The 21,702-nt window shown below is 40.5% G+C and overlaps 1 protein-coding gene across 1 annotated transcript in view; it reads right to left on the bottom strand.

Moving 5' to 3' along the window:
* Positions 1-21,345, bottom strand: part of LOC137498393 (protein timeless homolog) — a 43,503-nt gene extending 22,158 nt beyond the window's left edge. The window contains exons 1-2 of the mRNA XM_068225876.1: positions 21,152-21,345; positions 18,089-18,197 (exon numbers count right to left, since the gene is read on the bottom strand). Coding sequence (XP_068081977.1) covers positions 18,089-18,197; positions 21,152-21,345 — 303 coding nt within the window. The remainder of the gene's footprint in view (positions 1-18,088; positions 18,198-21,151) is intronic.
* Positions 21,346-21,702: the final 357 nt, after the last annotated feature.

The raw sequence follows: 21,702 nt of genomic DNA, 5'->3' as shown, positions 1-21,702 counted from the left end.
AAAAGATCTCTATACGTCAACGCCCCTAACAAATAGGATTTTTTTAAATAAAAGAAAATTTTAAAAGGGGGTGAAAAAGGGGGGTGAACTGTTTAAATGAGCATATCTATATCTCTAAAACTTAAAAGTTTACAGATGTAAAAATTGGTATTTAGAATCTCCTTTAAAAATAAAGAAACACTTATTTTTTTATTTTTGAAAAATTCTCTTAAGAGGAGTGAAAAAAGTGAAGATGTTACAGACATGAAAATTGGTATTTGGAGTCTCCTTTAAAAATAAAGAAACACGTATTTTTTTGTTTCAGGAAAATTGAATTAATTGGGGGTGAACAGGAGTGACAAAGGGGATGATTTTTTAAAAAGATTACAGTATATCTACAATATATCTCAGAAACATAAATTGTTACAGACGTGAAAAACTGGTATTTGGAATCTCCTGTAAAAGTAAAGAAACAATTTATTTTTGGGAAATCCATTTAAGGGGAACTGAAAAAGGGGCTGATTTAAAAAAAATGAGAATATCTACAGGACATCTCATAAACATAACATGCTACAGACGTGAAAATTGCTATTTTTAATCTCCTTTTAAAAATAAAGAAACGTGTATTTGTTGTCTACAAGAAACACTTAAGGGGGAGGGGTGTACAAAGGACTGAATTCTTTTGATTAGGATAGCGATATCTAAAAACCAGGTGAAAATTGGAAGTTAGAGTCTCCTTTAAAAATAAAGACATACGTACTTCTTTGTTTTCTCAAAATCCACTTAAGGAGGGGTGAAGGAATGGAAAAATTAGTTGAATTCCTTGTATGAGGATACTTATATCTCAAAAACTAAATATGTTGCAGACGTGAAAATTAGCATTTGGAGTCTCCTTTAAAAATAAAGAAGCATGTATTCTTTCCTCTTCGGAAAATACACATAAGGAGGAGGGGGTGAAAGAATTGAAAAATTAGTTGAAAAATTTGTATGAGGATACTTACATCTAAAAAACCTAGATGTTACAGACATGGAAATTGGTATTTGGAATCTCCTCTAGAAATAAAGAAACACACATTTTTGGGAGAAAATCAACTTTGGGTGGGTGGGTGGGGTGGGGGGGGGGGGACAGTGGAGGTGAAAAATGAGATGAATTATTTTTTGAGAATACATATATCTCAAAATCTGAAAATGTTACAGTCATGGCAAATGATATTTGGAAGCTCCTTTATATGTAAAGAAACACATTATTTTGTTTTTGGAAAAATCACTTAAGGGGAGAGGGTGAAAGAAAGTGAATGAAATTGAATTCTTTTTATGGCAATACTTACATCTCAAAACTGAATGTTTCAGATGTGAAAACTGGTATTTAGAATCTACGTAAAAAAAATAAGGAAACATATTTCTTTTGCTAGTGGCTTTACGTCGCACCAACACAGGTAGGTTTTATGGCGACGATGGGACAGGAAAGGCCAAGGAGCTGGAAGGAAGTGGCAGTGGCCTTATTTAAGGTACAGCCCCAGCATTTGCCTGGTGTCAAAATGGGAAACCACAGAAAACCATATTCAGGGCTGCGGACAGTGGGATTTGAACCCACTATCTCCCAGATGCAAGCTCACAGCCACGCACCTCTAACCGCATGGACAACTTGCCCGGTAAAATAAAGAAACACACATTTTTGGGGGGGAACATGAATCAACTTAATGGGGGGTGGGAGGTGAAAACGGAGTTGAATCCTTTTTATGAGGATACTCATATCGCAAAAACTGAAGATGTTACAGATACAAACATTTGTATTTACAATCTTCTTTTAAAGTAAAGAAACACATACTCTTTTGTTTTTGGAAAGTTCACTTTAAGGAGGCAGTGAATGAATTTAGAAATGAGTGGTTTTCTTGGTATGAGGGTACTTATATCTCAAAAACTAAAGATGTTACAGATATGAAATTGTAATTTGGAATCTTTTTTAAAAAGAAACATGTATTCTTTTGTTCTCGGAAAATTACTTAACGGGGTGAAGAATTGAAAAATTAGTTGAGTTTTTATAAGAGGATACTTATATCTTAAAAAAAACTAAAGATGTTGCAAACGTACAAATTCATATTTTGAATCCTTTAAAAATAAAGAAACAAGTATTTTTTGTTTCTGGAAAAACGACTTAGGAGGGAGGATGAAAATAAGTAAAGGAGTTGAATTCTGTTTATGAGGATACTTATATCTCAGAAACTGAAGATGTTACAGACGTGAAAGTTGCTATTTTGAGTCTCCTATAAAAATAAAGAAACATGTATTCTTTGTTTTTGGAAAATCCTATTAAGTGGGATGGGGTTGGGGGATGGACAGATAAAGGGGTTGAATTCTTTTTAATGGAGATACTTATATCTCAAAAACTGAAGATGTTACAGACGTGGAAATAGGTATTTGGAATTTCTATTAAAAATGAAGAAACATGTCTTTTGCCTGTTTTTGACTTCAGAGAAGACTGTTTCTCACATGTACAGTTCGATGTAGCATGGTCATCTTAGCCCCAAAAAGGCAATACCACAAACGTGCTTTACAAAGAGTTTTTGGGATAAATGAGACTCAATGTTTTGGTGAGTTTTTATATTTTACTGATTTTCAGATAATGTCTTAGTAGAGTACAGATCCTTGGGGGACCCACTTGGTATTGATGGAAAGGCTGAGTAAGCCAGACTGGGGAGCTACCGGCTAGTCTGCAGACAAGTGACAAACTTCATTTCTGATGCCCCCTTTCGTCTAGGGTCACCGTGAATCCAGCGATACATCAGCGCATCCGGGATTCAATGCAATGGCGGGCTGATGCATGCATCAATGCTAACGGAGGGCATTTTGAACATTTCATGTAAGAAAGAGTCACATGTGTTGTGCTGTTTCTGTGTTTCTCATGATTAATGTACTATGCAATTTACTTTTAACAAATTGCGAAATCCATGCGAGCGCAGCCGCGGGTAACAGCTAGTATATGTGTATGGCATATAGAGGGTGCAGGAATATAAAATAAATAATAAAACTATATACACTAAATGAAGCAAACCTGGCCAACTGCTGGAAACTGCAGATGATAATAATAATAATAATTTTGTGTGGCTATGATGATGATGATGATGATGATGATGATGATGATGATGATGATGATGATGCACTAAATGCAAGTAACAACAATCAGATAGAAAGATCCATGGTTTCCAATTTTATTAAATATTTATTAAACACATTGTGTATGAAGATAGTACAGATCATTCAACATTTTTATCATTAGCATAGTACGCTAACAAGACAAGACAAAATATGATAATGCTTGCATATCTGACCACAGAGAGCACACAAACAATGAGTTGATGGCTGGTGATATCCTCTTAGGATGCAAAATTTATAGTGGTAACTATGAAGGTCACCCTGATGTACACTTTGAAGAGCAAAGTCTGTCTGTTTCAATTCATCAATGTTCATGCCCAGCATCTGAAAGAAGTCTGGGTCCACCAGTAAGGCATAGTGTTCCCTGTCCCGGATGTGTATATCTTATGCCGAGGTTGGTACCGTCATACTCACTGCCAGCTCCTTAACCCGGGAGTGGTGGCGCAAATTTATTTTGTTAGATTGCGCTTATTTTTAAACTTACAGACCCTGGCTGCCACATACCTCTCCCCAAATTCCTTGCCATTTGTCTGAGGTCAGTGGCATTGTAGTGAAGTGTTTTCATTGTTAGAAAGAGGGATTATTGTCAAGAGGTGTAATAAAGTGACTCGTTAGACCCTGCACCACCAGTACCGTTCATCGGAAGTACAACAGGAACAATATCCAGTGTACCCAGTAAGTTACTTGTGTAATTACGTTAGGAATTCATCCAGTCAATTCCTTATTGCTGAAATGAGTTATGAAGAGTATGAGGCAAGAGTGTCATCTCTTTTACAGCTTGTGGAAGAGGAAGAAGTTTTAGTGAGAGTGAGGATGAATTAGAAGTAGTAGACTCTAACAGTGATATGGGACAGAGCGCTAATGAAGATGTAGTAAATATTAGTGACGATGATTTACCTTTCTCAATGATTTTCATCTTTTCGACCATAACAGGAAAGGATGGTGTTACAAAATGGACAAAAATTTCTCCTTCTAAAAATTCACGTACTCCAAACCCACAACATTGCACTTATTTACCGGGAGTGATATTCGTATCAAGAAGTGCCTCATTGCCTGAAGAAGCTTGAGGCATTTTTTTTCACGAATGATAATATGTTGCAACTCATTGTAAACTGTAGGAACCTGGAAATTGAAAGAGTCAGAGGAAATTATACTCGCAAACAAATTGGAGCAATCAATATCACGATTTTATTGACTGTCATGAAGAAGGTAATTTCCAGTAGCGAAATTATTTTGGAAGGAACTCTTCCGACCACCCAGAGATATACTACAGGAATAGTATTATGTAGTTAGCAGAATCTGAGGCTGCCAGCTGATTCAAGGTAAGGTTTTAATAAAGATTATTCTTGTGCATGACAAGTTTTTACTTTTATAATATTCATATGCCGTGAAACTAATCAGTACCGGTATTTAATATATACATTTATTTTTGATAACATATCGTGATATTGCATTGATAAACCTAATACATCGATATCTGATACATAAAAATAAGTAATTTTGTTATTAGAGCAAGTTCAATCATAGTGGTCAGAAAGTACCCCATGCCGCCACCTTTCATGTTACATCAACAAGCGCCATCTGCCCAGGGCTAATAAAGAAATCTGTGCCTGCTAGCAAATATGCTAGCCTGGTTTGGGTAGTTTTGGAACCGGAGTGCTCTTTTAATGTAGGTAGTTTTCAATAATTCCAGTCTTCCCAAATTTGGAGGGGGTGAGATGTGCCCATATTTCTCTTAGAGCACAGCAGGCTATTGGAGCAATCTTTACGCAAAAGAGCTGCAATGCTATTTGAAGAAACAATTTCTTCAGATTTCTTATGTCAAGTATGGCCTTAGTTTCCCCATTTTCACACCAGGCAAATGCTGGGACTGTATCTTAATAAAGGCCATGCCCCCACTCCTACTAGCCCTTTCCTATCCCATCATCGCCATAAGACCTATCTGTGTCGGTTCAATGTACAGCAAATTGAAAATGAAAATAAAAATAAAGAAAGAAAGAAAAAACCACACACACACACACACACACACACAGCATAAGGATCAATATATGATAAATTTCAGTCACAGTCTAGAGAATTGAACCATTTCACTGCCTCTTCTCTTGCTGCATGAAGCTCATGGTATCTTTCCTGGAAGCTCTGAAGCGGGCATGCCACCACAACATGGTGGACTGTCTGCTGCACTGTGTCACTGAAGTTGCACTGAGGGCTGGAAATTTTTCCCCACCTGTGGAGCCAAAAGTGGCACCTTCTAAGACCAGTCTAGACTCTGTTCAGCAAAGCCCACATCCTTCTGGAAAAGTTTCCTACAAGTGTAGGAGATTAATCCCTAGCTGGTCAGGGTTTGATGCAGCCCACTCTTTTCACAAAGTTTCACCCATGTTATACTGGGATTCAATCAGCCTCTTACCTACCGATAGTTGCCATAAAGGATGTTAAGATTTTAATCTCCCTTTCTATAGATTGCATTCCTGATGAATCAGTAAGAGTTCATTTGCAGTTAGCCTTTGAAGGTGAGGAAGATAGATGTTGGTTGATACTGGCAGCCATTTAAGCAGTGTAGATCTGAGAGTGCAAGATACTGACCTCATAGTATCATTCGGCTGGACATCAATTTGTCCTGCATGTCCACTGTTGATCTATACAGGACAGCAATGTTCTGCAAATGGGTATACTGGGCCAAGAGGTGTTGTTCAGACGATTGTAGCATTTGCTCCCGAACTAGCGCCACTAAGTTTGTGAAGGATGTTGTTGTGAGTTCTAACTTTTGGTGCTGTTCTGCAGACTCTGTTCAGCAATCCAGCGCAATACCCAAGTATTTGGGACAAGCGCAGTACTAGTTGTTGGCCTCTGAAATGTCTCTTGTCTCAATGAAAGGTACTAATGTCTGTTTAGTTTGCATTGGGTTTCAATTGCCAGGTGTTGAAGCATTTAACAAATTTTAGGAGATCTTATGCGAGAGTGGCTTCAGCATTCTCGAAGCCTGAGGAACGAACTGTCAGGGTACATCATTGGCATATATAAACCTTCTGCAAGCAGTAGATGGAAGATCTCCAATATAGAGGTTGAAGGGAAGGGGAACAAGAACTGAACCTTGCAGCAGTCCATCATTTAATCTGTAGGATCTACTTATGTTTCCATTTAGATGTACTTCAATTAGTAAGTCGTATAGCAAATTGTTGAAAAAGGTATGATTTACAAAAACTCCTGGATTATTTCTTTTCACCAGACTCTGGCATATACTGATGGCTTTTCCACAAACATTGTAATGGTTTTCATTTTTCTTGAAAGTCCTGCTCAATAAGACTGGTTAGTGCCAACAATTAATTGCAACAGCTTCTGCTGAGTCTGAATCCCGCCTATTCGACTGAAATGTGCTGAAGTACTGTAGCTGACATTCTATTACAGATCAATATCTCTACTAGTTTGCAGCAGAGCAATAGATCGGTAATCTTTCTGATTAGAGCCACTTTTCTCAGGCTTTACTACGTCAGCAATTTGAATTCTTTTAAGAACTGCATGTCTTCTTTTCCTTAGGATGTCACTAAAGAATACTGCAAGCCATTCCATGTAGGGTTGCCAATTTACCCACTATATGGCTAGATCCCATTTAGATTATTAAGTTAACCACAAATTTTTGAAAAAGCCACCAGTGGCATTTTTGTTGTATGTCCGGCACTCCCTTCTCGCTCCGTCAGCCAGCTGCACGCGCGCCTGTGTATCATTCTGCTAGCTTCGACGCGCAGCCCTCAGTGCGCGTGCCTGACCATCGAGTGCACTATAAATAGGAGCTCCCGGCCTGCTCAATTGCCCACTTGCCCCGGTGTCCAGCTCCAGAATACACCCTACGTCGAGCACGGAGGCTACTCCTCTTGAAAATGTGCTTCGACCAGGTGGACTGAATTTCTGGCAGTACGAGGTTTCACCTCTGGTCACCGCTCCCTTACCTGTTTCCGCTGCCTATGTTCCGTAATTCTTTTACAAGCCATTTTCATTCCCTAATTTACGCAAGCTCCCTTAGTTTCGCTAGGTGGAATTTCTTCAATCAATTGAACTTGCTTTTTAGGAATTCAGGCACTTCAACAAACAAGGACTCTCAAAGACATTCATGTTAGTGTGCCAGATAGTTCTCGACTATCAACGTGTCAATTCCCCAAGACTATCTTTTCAAGATAGAAGTGTATATAAAGACTGCAAACCTGTACATATTGTATAAAGACAGACTTTTCTCAAGATTCAATATTCCTTTTTGCTTCAAAATAAATTTCAGTTATTTGTGTAAATATTATAAAGTGAAGCAAATAAAAGTTGTGTTTTGTAAACTTCAACCTTGGTTACAACACAACTCTATGGCGACGAGGTAAAAAAGCGACACTACACTTCATCGGCCCCAGTCGCCAACTCTATAGCGACGAGGTACACACGAAACCACCACTACAATTCAACGGGCCCCAGTTGTCAACTCTACGGCGACGTGCTAAACAACAACGACACTCCAACCAGTTCTGACACACAGCTTACCTTACTCTTTCTTGCACGCATCTCGCAATGGCTACTGCGGAACAACTCGCTACGGTCTTCCAAGCCTTACAACAGCAACAACAACAGTTTATGCAACAACAACAGGCAGCATTAATTCAGGCTATTCAAGCTATTTCTATCTCTACACAGCCATCAGCTATTCCTCCGTTCTCTGCTTTTGACCCGGCTAAGGAAGAATGGTCAGTTTATTTAGCCCGCTTGCAACAGCATTTCATCTGCCATTCTGTCACAGATGATCAACGCCGCCGCGCACTATTTCTTAGTTCGGTTGGCAATGCTACGTGTGAATTACTACGTAAATTAAGTCCAGAAGAACACTTATCTGAGGTACCCTTCACGCAGCTCTTGGCCCGTCTCACGGAACACTATGCCAAAGCTCCTCACATAGTGGCTGCTCGCTATAAATTTTTTCAGAGCAGAAAGCAACCCCATCAGACACATACTGAATGGATAACTGAATTGCGTGGTCTAGCTAAACCCTGCCAGTTCATCTGCTCCAAGGACGGTTGTGGTTCATCCTACACTGATTCTCTCATTCGGGACATGATAATATTACATACTCCTGAAGACAAAATACGTTTTGACGCTGTCAAGCAGAGTAACCCTTCTTTAGAAGACGTCCAGCGTATTGCTACGGTTTATGAGCTTACTACCAAAACTGCCGCAGCCATAGCTTCTCCACACGAAGTTGCACAAGTCTCGCCTCAGGCCCGCAAGTCCTCTGCTACAGTGAACCGTACGAATAAGGCGCTCTCCACCAAGCATTCTCGCCAGGTTCCCTCTCGTCATGCTACACGGAAGCCCAATTCTAAAAACACCTCGAAACTCCTGCCTTCCTGCCGAGGTTGTTTCAAGCATCATGAACGTCGTGACTGTCGTTTTTTCAAAGCTACTTGTGAACGATGTAATAAACTTGGACACATTCAGACTGTCTGTCAAAGTTCGCTCCGCCCTGCTAAGACTACTGCAGCGCGCCGGAAGCATATACAGCCCCGTCAAGACATGGAAGTTGATCAGATCAATCTTATTCTTCCCACAAAGGATTCTCACAAAATCATCATTCCTCTCTCATTCTCTGCTCGATCTGTCGATTTTCAATTAGACACTGGATCACCTGTCTCTATTATTAACCTGACTACCTACCACGACTTAGGTTCACCTTCATGCTCTCCAGCTGACATCCAGCTAGTGACATTTAACAAGAAGAAAATTGACATCAAAGGTCAAATTAAGCTTCAGGCTAGTTATAAAGGAATACAGAAGGCCATTCCTCTTCTCGTAGTTAACAACTACACTGCATCAAACATTATGGGCATGGATCTATTTAACTTATTTGGTTTCCAGATACATGACAACATTAACGTCGTATCTACATTGCATCCTACTTCTGACGTTACCGCTCTCCTAGCGCAGTTTCCTGAAGTCTTCGACTCTCAGCTCGGAACAGCAAAAGACTATACAGCTCACATACAGCTGAAATCCGGAGCTAAGCCTCGCTTCCTCAAAACACGTCCAGTACCCCTAGCACTTCAAGACCAGGTCACGAAAGAATTAGAAAGATGGATACAAACTGGAATAGTCGTACCAGTTACTTCTAGTCAATGGGCTACTCCACTCGTGATAATCAAGAAACCTGATGGTAATGTTCGACTTTGTGGTGATTTTCGATCTACAGTCAACGCACAACTCGACACTGATATCTTTCCTATTCCACGTCCAGAAGACTTATTCCGTCGTCTCTCTGGTGGACAATTCTTCTCTCGAGTTGATCTTAAAGAAGCATATCTCCAGCTACTTTTAGACGAAGAATCTAAGAAATTTCTCACACTCAACACTCCTCTCGGACTGCTCCAGCTCCAGCGGCTCCCATTCGGTGTTTCATCCTCAGCGGCTATTTTTCAGCGCTATTTGGCTCAACTCACCGCCTCAATTCCCGGTTGTGCTAACTACCTGGATGATATTATTGTTACTGGAAAAGATCATCAGGAACATCTAACCAATCTCCGCCTTCTTCTACAGAAATTGAAAGACAATGGCCTACGAACGAATCTCGCTAAATGTACCTTCTTTCAGCCTCAAGTTCACTACCTAGGACATATACTTGATAAGAATGGAATTCGTCCTAGTACACAGAATGTCTCAGCGATAGTAAACATGCCAGCACCTCAGAACCTCAAGCAGCTTCAGTCCTTCATAGGAAAAGCGAACTATTATAATAAGTTCATTCCACGCTTCGCTACAGTTGCAGCTCCATTAAACGCTCTCCGTAAAAAAGGTGTTAAGTTTCAGTGGACTCCGCAATGCCAACAGGCCTGGAAAACAATCAACAACGCCTTAATTCAAGCTATACAACTCACTCATTTTCAGCCCGACAAGATCATCACGCTAGCTACTGACGCTTCAGACTACGGTGTCGGTGCCGTTCTCTCCCAGAAGGATCGTCATGGACAAGAACGCCCCATCGCCTTTGCTTCGAAAACACTTAATGACCATCAACGTCGATACTCACAGATAGAGAAAGAAGCTTTAGCCATCATCTTTGGTATTCGCCGTTTCAATGAATATCTTTATGGCAACCATTTCCTGATCATTACCGATCATAAGCCTCTCGTACACTTATTCCATCCTGGTAATAAGATCCCAGAGAATTCCCTCAGAAAGCTTCAAAGATGGTCCATGTTCCTTTCTGATTATTCCTATCAGATTGTATATCGAGCCACATCCCAGCATTGTAATGCTGATGCTCTCTCCCGCTTACCCGTTGGTCCTGATACTGCCTTCGATTCTCAAGAATCTGAATGTCTTCAGTTGGACATAGAACTTGAAGATACTGTATCCAGTTTTCCTATTGATGCTACCTGCATAGCTAAAGCTACGGATAAGGACAGTACACTTGCTACTGTACGTACTTACATCCGCAACGGTTGGCCTCTTCAGAGCACACTTCCTGCCCACCTGACACCTTATCATCGTATGCAGCATCGTCTCACGACTCGTGCCGGAGTTGTATTACTCGAAGCAGGCACCATCTTCCGAGTGGTTATCCCACTTAGCCTACGGAAACAAGTTCTCGAATTATTACACCAAAGCCATTGGGGTATCTCCAGAACAAAGCAACTCGCCCGTCAACACTGCTACTGGCCCGGTATTGATGCCGCCATCGAAAAGCTAATACGTCATTGTGAGCAATGTCAAACGAATCAGAACGCCCCGTCTTCTGATCTTGCTTCATGGCCTCCTGCTACTACTCCATGGGAACGAGTTCACATCGATTTCGCAGGTCCTTTCCTCAATTCCATGTGGTTAATAGTCATCGATTCACTGTCAAACTTTCCATATGTCGTGGATATGCATTCGACTACTACCACCGAAGCTACCATTCGTGCTCTCCAGAAAATCTTTACTACAGAAGGTTTACCGCAAGTACTCATTTCGGACAACGGACCTCAATTTACAGCTACTGCTTTTCAGAACTTTTGTACACATAATGGCATTCGTCATATCCTAGCACCACCTTTTCACCCTCAATCTAATGGTGAAGCTGAACGCTTCGTACAAACATTTAAAAGAAGTATGAAGAAAGCTGTCTCTTCAGGCTTAACTAAAGACCAAGCCTTGCTCCAACTCTTAAACAACTACAGAACTCTACCCGGCGCTGATAATATCACTCCTGCACAGAAGCTCCATGGACGACCTCACAGAACTTTACTTTCTCTGTTACAGCCTCTTCCGACCCAGCATAAGACCTCACCAACGAAGTTCTCCCTCAACGACAAGGTCTACACCAGGACATTCAAATCCAACCCACTCTGGATACCTGGAGTCATCTGCAGATCTTTGGGTCATCGTCTATACGAGATACAGACTACGGAGAAACGTATCTGCCGCCATCAAGATCAGATACGTCTGCGCTACCGCCCCTGTCCAGCTATTGATGCTATTGCTAAACCAGATAAATCTATTGCTGAACGCGCTTTAGATCATTTAATAACAATGGGTTCCTTTCAGGACGAGACAGCGCCACTCCGCCCAGTTCCAGCTCCGGACAATACAACAGAGTCATCAGCAGCTCCGCCCCAGCATCGCAGTCGCCGCCAGCGCCGCCGCCGTTTCACGCCGTACCGGCGTATTTAGGAGGGGAGGGTGTTGTATGTCCGGCACTCCCTTCTCGCTCCGTCAGCCAGCTGCACGCGCGCCTGTGTATCATTCTGCTAGCTTCGACGCGCAGCCCTCAGTGCGCGTGCCTGACCATCGAGTGCACTATAAATAGGAGCTCCCGGCCTGCTCAATTGCCCACTTGCCCCGGTGTCCAGCTCCAGAATACACCCTACGTCGAGCACGGAGGCTACTCCTCTTGAAAATGTGCTTCGACCAGGTGGACTGAATTTCTGGCAGTACGAGGTTTCACCTCTGGTCACCGCTCCCTTACCTGTTTCCGCTGCCTATGTTCCGTAATTCTTTTACAAGCCATTTTCATTCCCTAATTTACGCAAGCTCCCTTAGTTTCGCTAGGTGGAATTTCTTCAATCAATTGAACTTGCTTTTTAGGAATTCAGGCACTTCAACAAACAAGGACTCTCAAAGACATTCATGTTAGTGTGCCAGATAGTTCTCGACTATCAACGTGTCAATTCCCCAAGACTATCTTTTCAAGATAGAAGTGTATATAAAGACTGCAAACCTGTACATATTGTATAAAGACAGACTTTTCTCAAGATTCAATATTCCTTTTTGCTTCAAAATAAATTTCAGTTATTTGTGTAAATATTATAAAGTGAAGCAAATAAAAGTTGTGTTTTGTAAACTTCAACCTTGGTTACAACAATTTTGACCACCTTTTTCCTAAATTGGCCATTTCTAGTCATATTTTCTTTGGGCATTTTTATTGTGATTATCAGTGTAGCTAGAGATTTTAAAACTGCTAGTCTGGACAGTTTGTGAAATATAAAATAATAAATAATGTATAATATAAAATAAAATAAAAATAAAAAATATAAAATCTTAAAAGTAATTAAACCACCAAGATTCCCAATTCAACCCTTTTTTTTTTTTACATGTTTGTCTTCTTTGATTGCATAGCATATATTGGTTATTCAGTTGAGAACGAAATGAAAAAAATCCACTTTGTCACATGACATGAAAGAAAAATTTAAGAGATAGGCGAGTAAATTTTATTTAAAAAATAGTTTAAAAAATTCAAAATCGTCGGCCTGAAGAACTGAACTTTCTTGAGAAATATCAAAATAAATGAAATCTTGCAAACAATTCAAAAGCCTATTACAGACTTAGGTTTAGGATTTGAAAAGTGTTGACAAAACTGAAAATCAGTGGAGGTACACAATTTTTTATATGTGGTAAGTAGGTCCTCCACGACTCAATTTTGGCTGGAATTTATTTAGTATAAAATTATTCCAGTAAAAAATCCCTATTTAGAATTGGTCTCATTGCTCTTTCAGCCCTAGCTTTGCCTCATTCAAATACAGAAGTTGAGCATGTATTCAGTCAGGTTACTGTAACATCGTTCTAAACAAACAAGAAACAAATTGAAAACCAAAACCATGTCAGCTGTTTTGAGTGTAAGGTTTGGAAGAAGGGAAGCCGTGTGAAAAAAATTGTGTTTTGCATCTGAGATCCCATCGGAAGTTCTTGAATTGCTGGAATAAGTGCAGCTTACGGTTATCAAAATAATCAGCAGACACCCCAAGTTGAAGAGGTCCAGATGAGGAGGGATGAGTTCAGTATCATTTAAAACATATTGTAATTTTATTTTTCTCCTCCTCCTTCGACTGTTACAGTATACTTAATAAAAATGTTTGTCTTTGTGTGATCCTACACTGTCTCATGATTTACACCTCATATATTACGACTAATTGCAAGCTACTTCAAATGTTTAGCCATTTCTGACCATTTTAGCAATCAGTTTGAGCAAGGGTTGGCAACATTAATTACAGGGTTCTAGAACCATTGTACTTGAGAAATTCACGATAGTGCTGTTTTCCCCGACTGCGTATTTTTTTAAAAAGCAGCTGAGATCTCAGAGAAAGAGAAGTCCTCTGAGAACTGAGACTTTGTTTCAGCTCTGGATATTTAAAACTTTCTTTTTTCTTACATTGCACCAACACAGATAGGTTTTATGGCTACGATGAGATGGGAAAGGGAAGGAAGTGACCGTGACCTGGATTAAGGTGGGAAAATGGGAAACCATGAAAAATCATCTTCAGGGCTGTTGATAGTGGGGTTTGAACCCACTATCTCCCGAATGCAAGCTAACATGACCCAAACCACACAGCTACTCCCTCGATTCAGCTCTGGATAGCTCTATCTTTAGCTAGTTTAAGATTTGCCTTGTTTTGTCCTTTCTTTTGTCTGCTGATGTTCTGGTTAAGCAAACAATTCTGTTACTGATGCAAGAGGGTGAGGTCTGTAATGATTTTGATGAAGGATATGCCACAGACGTGGAAGAATAAATAAGGAGTGCACAGGGCAAGTTGGTGTCGTTGAAGTAGATGGACAAGCAAAGATTGCAAAGCTCACTACATGCCATGGAGATCTGCTAAAGAATTCAGGTACATAAAAGGTGGGAGGAGATTTAAAAATCTATTTGTACAGTTGAATACAACAAGTTTGTGAGAGGAGTAAAACATAAAAAATCTTAGCATTCTTATTAGAAAATGAACAAAACAAAATTTGGTACTAAGAATTGTTCTGACACCTCTTGTCAACATTATGTACCATAAAGTTGAAGAGTAGCACAATGTGATTAGCACAGTGACTTAGCTGCTGGCTTTGCACTCAAACATGGTGGAAGAGCACACAGCCTTCAACAGCCAGTTAAAACCCAAAAAAATGATTCAGGGTAGCTCAACTCCAGTGAACCCAGAAATAATTGTACTATATAATTATTTGCAACAATTTCAGGATATATATATATATACACCGGGTGGGAGAGCTGCCCCTATTTTTTCCCGAATATATGCAACCAGCTAGGATGTAAATGCCTCTTAGTCCCATCTTGCGCAACACCTTACAGCAATGTTATGTGCAGTTAACCCGATGTAGACTTCTCCGCACAATGGAAAAATGGTACAAGAGGCAGTAAGTGAGGTCCATCTCAAAAACACTGTACCATTTTATGTAGAGCGGTGTCCATTACTCTACTAATTTTTACGAAATGTTACTATACTGTACAAACCATAAACACGCCTATAGCTGTCGGTAGAGAATTGCGCACCTGATTGGTCCAAGAGGCCATTTTCTTTTGAAAGAAAGGGCGGTCGTGGTATCATAGAAAACGTGATAGGGTAAGACCAATTACAGACATGTCAATGCACCACCATTTTGTACAGTCTCATCACATCGAAATTGATAGAAACGTGTTTTGCACTGTAGTTTATAATCTGTGGCACGCAAATGCTGTACAGCAGATGTGATAGCTTACGCCATGTAATTACTACCGTTAGAGCGATCAAAAAAGGCATAAAACGGGACCATAAGGCTGTAACTCATCAGTAACTTGTCGAAGCGGGAACTTCCGCTCTCCTCGTGAATACAGAGTTACAAGGATGGCGCTTGTACGTTGCAAATAGCTGCGGAATTACGTATGGAAGACGTACCTCGATAGGTTACTTGAAGCAGGAAGGGTTCCAACCATTCTTGAGTCATGCATTTTTTAATGTCATTTCGTATTCGCCTAGGCATCGTTTACGAAGACCTTTCTGAAGTCTCCGATATTCTTCTACGGAAGTTATAATAAACAGGTATCATAAATATCGCCACATACGCACCGATTGTGAATACCACCTGAAACATAACGCTGGACTCATTCAACCAAGTAACGTGTAGAAAATGGTTGCAACTATCTGGGCGTAAGAGAGACGCGATTCTTTAGTTCACTGTGGTGTTTGCACATTCGAGTTCAGAACTTTTAACATCAATGATCAGTATAGAAGCGATAGCCTAGGTAATTCCATTAGTACAGAGCTACGAGACCAATTCTTTGTCGCCTGCAGTGGCTACATGGCACCAATCGCAGCGAGCATACGATATGTTAGCAGGCATTTAGATTTCGAATCTAGTTACGAGCTTTTCACTTTTATTTTTATATTATACTTGTAAGGTCATTCGTAATAAATATTTAACGTTCTTAAGTCTCAAAAGTAATTTGCCACCTTTACAAAGAAAGCATACATACGAAAGGAATAATAACATGCGACTTCCATATGGCAAACGACTACAGGGAATGAAGCGCAGTGCACGTGTTATCAACATTTTGACCCACCCATTCAACCAAGCAACTGCGCACGTTCGACTCGAAGACCAACTAACAGCGGTCTACACTTCATACGTAGGGCACATAAAACAGCATATCGTAATCCTAGCAGCAACGTGTGAGCACGTACTGTACGATCAGCACGAAAGCAAACATTATGTATTCACGGGATGATTATGTGAATATGGTACTACTTTATGGAGAAGCAAGGCAAAATGCACGGGAAGCCAGACGCTTGTATCAAGAACGATTTCCTGGACGAAGGCTGCCAACTGCAGATACATTTCGACGTGTTGAAAGACGGTTGCGTGCAACGGGGTCATTTCATACATTACCCCCCCGTTCGGGATGCTCCAGTGACGTCTGGAAATAACGACGAAGCTGTTCAAAATGCAATTGCATACAACCCGCACACAAGCTCACGGGCCATAGGAAATGAACTGAACATCAGTCATGTATCTGTACTGCGAATATTGCACCGCCACAAATTCCACCCTTTCCATCAACAGCTGCACCAGGAACTTCACGGAGATGACTTTCCAAAACGGATAGAATTTTCGCAATGGATATTACAAAGAGTTGAAGCTGATGCGAATTTCTTAATGGACATTCTCTTTAGTGATGAATCCAGATTTCACAACAACGGAACTGATAATTGTCACAACTTCCATTACTGGAGCATTGAAAATCCTCACTGGATCAGGGGAGCTCGATTTCAGGTACAATGGTGCGTCAACGTGTGGTGCGGGATACTAGGTGACAAGATAATTGGACCATATTTCTTCGAAGGAAACCTCACGGGACGACGCTATCTAGAGTTTCTTCGTGAGTACCTCCCACTCTTATTGGAGGATGTGCCCCTTATGACACGGTTACGGATGTGGTTCCAGCAGGATGGAGCTCCCCCACACTGGTCGTTGGCAGTACGGAACCACTTGCATAGGACATATCCTGGACGATGGATTGGACGAGGGGGTCCGGTCACATGGCCGGCTAGATCACCTGACCTTACTCCACTCGACTTTTTCCTCTGGGGTTATTTAAAGGAAAGAGTCTATGAACAGGAGCCTGAGAGCCCGAATCATTTACGGCGGCTCATCACGGAAGCCTGCAGGCAGATTCCACCACATATGTTGCAGCAAGCAAGAATGCCTCTCCTCCACCGTGCTCAGATGTGCATTAACGAAGCAGGTGGTCATTTTGAACATTTGCTTCATTAATCGAATGGCCATGCATAAGCCCATCGCACCGCTGTCGGTACAATCTCACTTTATTGCAAATAGCTCTTTTAAGAGCTCCTTAAAAAACAAACATAGCTGAGTACCTGCAATATGAGAACTGATCATGATTTAGATTTGTCGTCAACAACACGACTCTCACGAACATCAACAACGCAATAAAAATATTCGTCGTACACAGGACTCGAACCGCCTACTAACGAACACCGGTACTCTCCTCTAACTTTTAGCAAGCTCGGCTATCACAGGTTGCTGTTTAGCGCTGTTGTGTTGCTGGTACTTCTAGTCATTCACCAATAATATTCTCTGTACAGGACGTTTCTGCGACACATAATTTTCACGATTCTTTACCATCAATCGGTATTTTATCATTAATGCTGATTTGCTTGACACGAATAAACGAATTATGGAAAGCGTTGTAAGAGCAGACATTGTAGTGAGTAGTCAAGGTCAATATTTTTAGGTTCGACTATAATTTGCGGGTTGCATAAAACTGCGTGAATAAGGGCAGCTGTACCACCCGGTATATTCTTTTTTTTTTTGCTATTTGCTTTACGTCTCACCGACACAGATAGGTCTTATGGCGACGATGGGAGAGGAAAGGCCTAGGAATTGGAAGGAAGCGGCCGTGGCCTTAATTAAAGTACAGCCCCAGCATTTGCCTGGTGTGAAAATGGGAAACCACGGAAAACCATCTTCAGGGCTGCTGACAGTGGGGCTCGAACCCACTATCTCCCGATTACTGGATACTGGCCGCACTTAAGCGACTGCAGCTATCGAGCTCGGTGACAGGATATATTAAAGTATGCCATGATTAGAGAGGTTTTACAGTAATTTTTCAGCAGAAATGTAAGGTCTCTCCCTGAATATAACACTGCTGCTTAAAATGATCCATAGAAATATTTACCTTGTCATGGTTGAAGTCAAGGGCACTGAGTGAAGCAACAGGTTTATGGTAAATGAGATCTTCGTTTCCGATTGATTTTATATCCTTCAATACATAGGTACCACTAAACCTGAAAAGAAAGGAAAAAAATGTTTGTCACTAATCTAATTCACAGTCTGACTCATGAATGGTCAGCAATTAGGCCTTCGGTTCAGAGGGTCCCGGGTTCAATTCCCAGCCGGTCCGGCGATTTTAATCAATCAGATTAATTCTTCTGGCTCGGGGACTGGGTATTTGTCCCAACAACTTCCTGTTTATATTTTCAGACAACACACTACCAACCACCACAGAAGCACGCAATAGTGATTACATTCCTTCATGTGAGGGAGTTAGTTTCAAACCCAGCAATCTTCTTTCGATGATTTTGCCACAGAGGCAAAAAGAAAACTGTTATATTAATTTCCCCTACATTTTGAAGGTTGTTTCTAACAATTATATGGATGAATATGTGTACATTTTCTGATGCACTTTTGAAGTATATGATGTAATATGCACTTAAAATATGGAAATTGCTGACTTTGAAGTAATAGCATGGAGATTGTTGAGTATGATGTAATAGGATGTGGAGATTGCAAACCTTGATGTGACAAAACATGGAAACTTGTAGGTTTCATGGATAATACTGTATTTTAATCACTCATTAAAATAATTATGAATAATGTAGATCAGAACTATAAATTTATTACTTCAGATTTCAGACAAAGATAGAAATGTAAATTAAAAATTAAACTATAGCAAACCATTGTTATATTTATTTCACTTCTACATATGTTTTATGTCCTTTTTCTTTAAATACACAGAAGTACTTCTTCCTCGTTGCCTGCTGCCATTTCTTGATGGATACAGTACTTTTGTATCCATCTCTTGGCACAGGCCAGAATAAAGTGTAGCTTTCACCAAAGTCCCAGTCTCATCCATGGCTGTGACAATATGGAAGCTGCTGGGGTATGGGTGGTGCTAAGTAATGACATTCAGAGCACGGCTAGTGCATCTGAGTGTTATGAAAGGTGTTGCTCATAGGGTCAGTCGTGCTACAATAGCACTTTCTGACCCAGTGAGGAAAGCAATGGCAAACTACCTCGCTCCTCGGCTTGCCTAGTACGCCTCATTTTGGTGCTGCCATTGGTTTTTGCGGTTTCCTTATCACCGCATAACCTTTGGTGGTGCTATTTGAGGATCCAACCAGCCTCTGGGCTGATGACCTAACAGACAGACTTCTTCCTCCACAGGTTCACACAAAGGATGATCATCATCTACAAAAACTGATTCTTCTGTTCTTTACAGCACATCTTTGTAGTATTATAACTCCTTAAGCTGTCTCCACTGTTCTCTGTAGAGTGTTGTCAGGAGGTTATCAATGTCTTTTAGTTTTGCTGAACCCACTTTCCTGAGGTTTCCTGGCAGGATGAACTCAGGAATTATATCAGCTACAGAACAGTTATTTTTAGTAAGGCATCTTGGACAACCATGTCGCTCTTTTAAAACTGTTCATCTCTAATATTTCTTTATGATTTTTCTTATAAATGCTTCAGAATATGTATTTCGAAGTTGAGATCTGAAAATGCCAGATCCTGTTTGTGTAAGATTAGCATTAGCCTCTTCATGCCAGTCCAATGCTGCTTTAAACTAGGAAACCTAGGAAACCACAGGATTGGGTATCACTTTGTAGTTCAAAAGCCTTCTCTAAATTTCCAAATACCCTATCAGGAAGAATGAAAAGATGTCCCCTGACAGGGAAGTAAATATAAAGTTTGGTGATATTGTCCAGTGCTGTCAGTAGCCACATCATGTATTTGGATAGAAGGACTTTATTTTTATTTTGTCTGCTGCATCTATCGGACACTATTTTTTGAATTGCAAAATATCTATAGCCTGTAAGCAGTGATATATACCAGAAGAGACTTAGTTAGCTACTGTGGGAAAATGATCAGTACAGATGTAACTAAAGCAGTTCTAGGTGTGAGAGGAGCTTGTGATGTTTATTGGACCATTATAAAATTGTGCAAGTAGAGCTGTCTGCTGTAATAAGCCTGTTGACCTGGTATGTTTGGCAGTACCAAATTTTCTGCAAGTCAAACGAAAGTATCAGTACATCTCGAAAAGGGCACCTCACAGCTTCATAAAAGGCTTGAGCTCACAACAAATGAACCCTTTTAGCAGTCATTAAGTCATTTCTCTTCTTGAGATCTGTTTCTCTCCTCAACTGTTTTCCAAACAGGATACATGTTGAGCACGTGTCTGTTCAAGGACCACTGAATCCCAGATTGAATTTTCATGCAAATATATTCTGAAAGAAAGATTTCTTTACAACTAAATGTTTTTTTCGGTTTGAGAATTGTATAGTGCCCACAGCTTGGTCATATTAAGATTGGACGACAAGTACTTCCGTACACTCAAACCTCTGCAATAATGGGATTAAACACACACCAGACGACAGAAACTTAATGACAGCATTTCTGTGGGGTCCATAAATTTTCCTGTCTTTCTATCATCCAGCACTTGTTTCTAAAGAATTGCTTCCATTAACTCCCCCTTTGTCTACCCTTGACCTTATTATTTGAAGTATCTTCAAAAAACGTTTTCTTGCAAAATGGAAATACCATATTTGCTCGCATATAACTCACACTTTTTTAATAAAAAATAAGTGTGAAAATTTTTGGTGTGTGATATATGCAGGGATTTATGTGCAAAAAATCGAATTCCCGAAACAACAACAACAACAAAAAAAACAACTAAAATTTGCATTAGGCTATTGAAACAAGACAACTGGCATACTTACCCTCTTCATTATTACTGCCTTCAGCCTCCAAGCTATTCTCCCGTGCATCATTCTGGTCACCATCCCATACTGCATCACCCTGACTTCTGTCCAACGCATTTGTGATGGATGCTCATCTTAAGAAACTCTTCACAATAACATCTGTGAACACCATAATCTAGTCACACAGGAGTTCAACTGATGGCCTCTTTATTTTGCCTGCTGGCGTTAGCTCATGTTCCCCTCAAGCCATCCATTCAGCATACAATTTACGCATACTGTCCTTGAAGGGCTTGTTGACGGAAACATCTAAGGGCTGTAGACAATGTGTAAGTCCACCAAGAATTACGGGATCAGTTTTCATTTCCTGAAGACGTTTCTTCGTGTCTTCCACCAAGTGTCTGCGGAAACTGTCCCACACTAGCATTGCTGGGCGTCGAAGCAGTGCTCCCCACACCATACGGACCTAGTCCTGGACAAGACCTGTATCCATTCATCCTTTCCCCATACATGAATGCCTTTGGAAAACATTGCTTTAGGCACAGTTTTCCTTTTGAAAATAACGTACGGTGGCAATTTTCTTCCGTCTGCGGTTATTGCTAGTATGACAGTGCAATGCTCTTTTTCACACCCAGTTATACGTACAAGCAAGCTAGATTCTCCCTTCTTGTAGATAGTGGTGTTGCATGGCATGTCGAAGTTTATCGGGGTTTGATTTGCATTGCCAATTTGAGATAAGAGTTAATGGTTTTTCTTCCACATTGCTATCACATGGCGAAGAAAACCTATGATTTTGTCGTTAAAATTGCTTGGCATT

The sequence above is a fragment of the Anabrus simplex genome, chromosome 1 (assembly GCF_040414725.1).
Source record: "Anabrus simplex isolate iqAnaSimp1 chromosome 1, ASM4041472v1, whole genome shotgun sequence".
NCBI lineage: Eukaryota > Metazoa > Arthropoda > Insecta > Orthoptera > Tettigoniidae > Anabrus > Anabrus simplex.
Note: the sequence above shows the minus strand (reverse complement) of the source record. Positions and strands in the feature narration are given on the sequence as shown.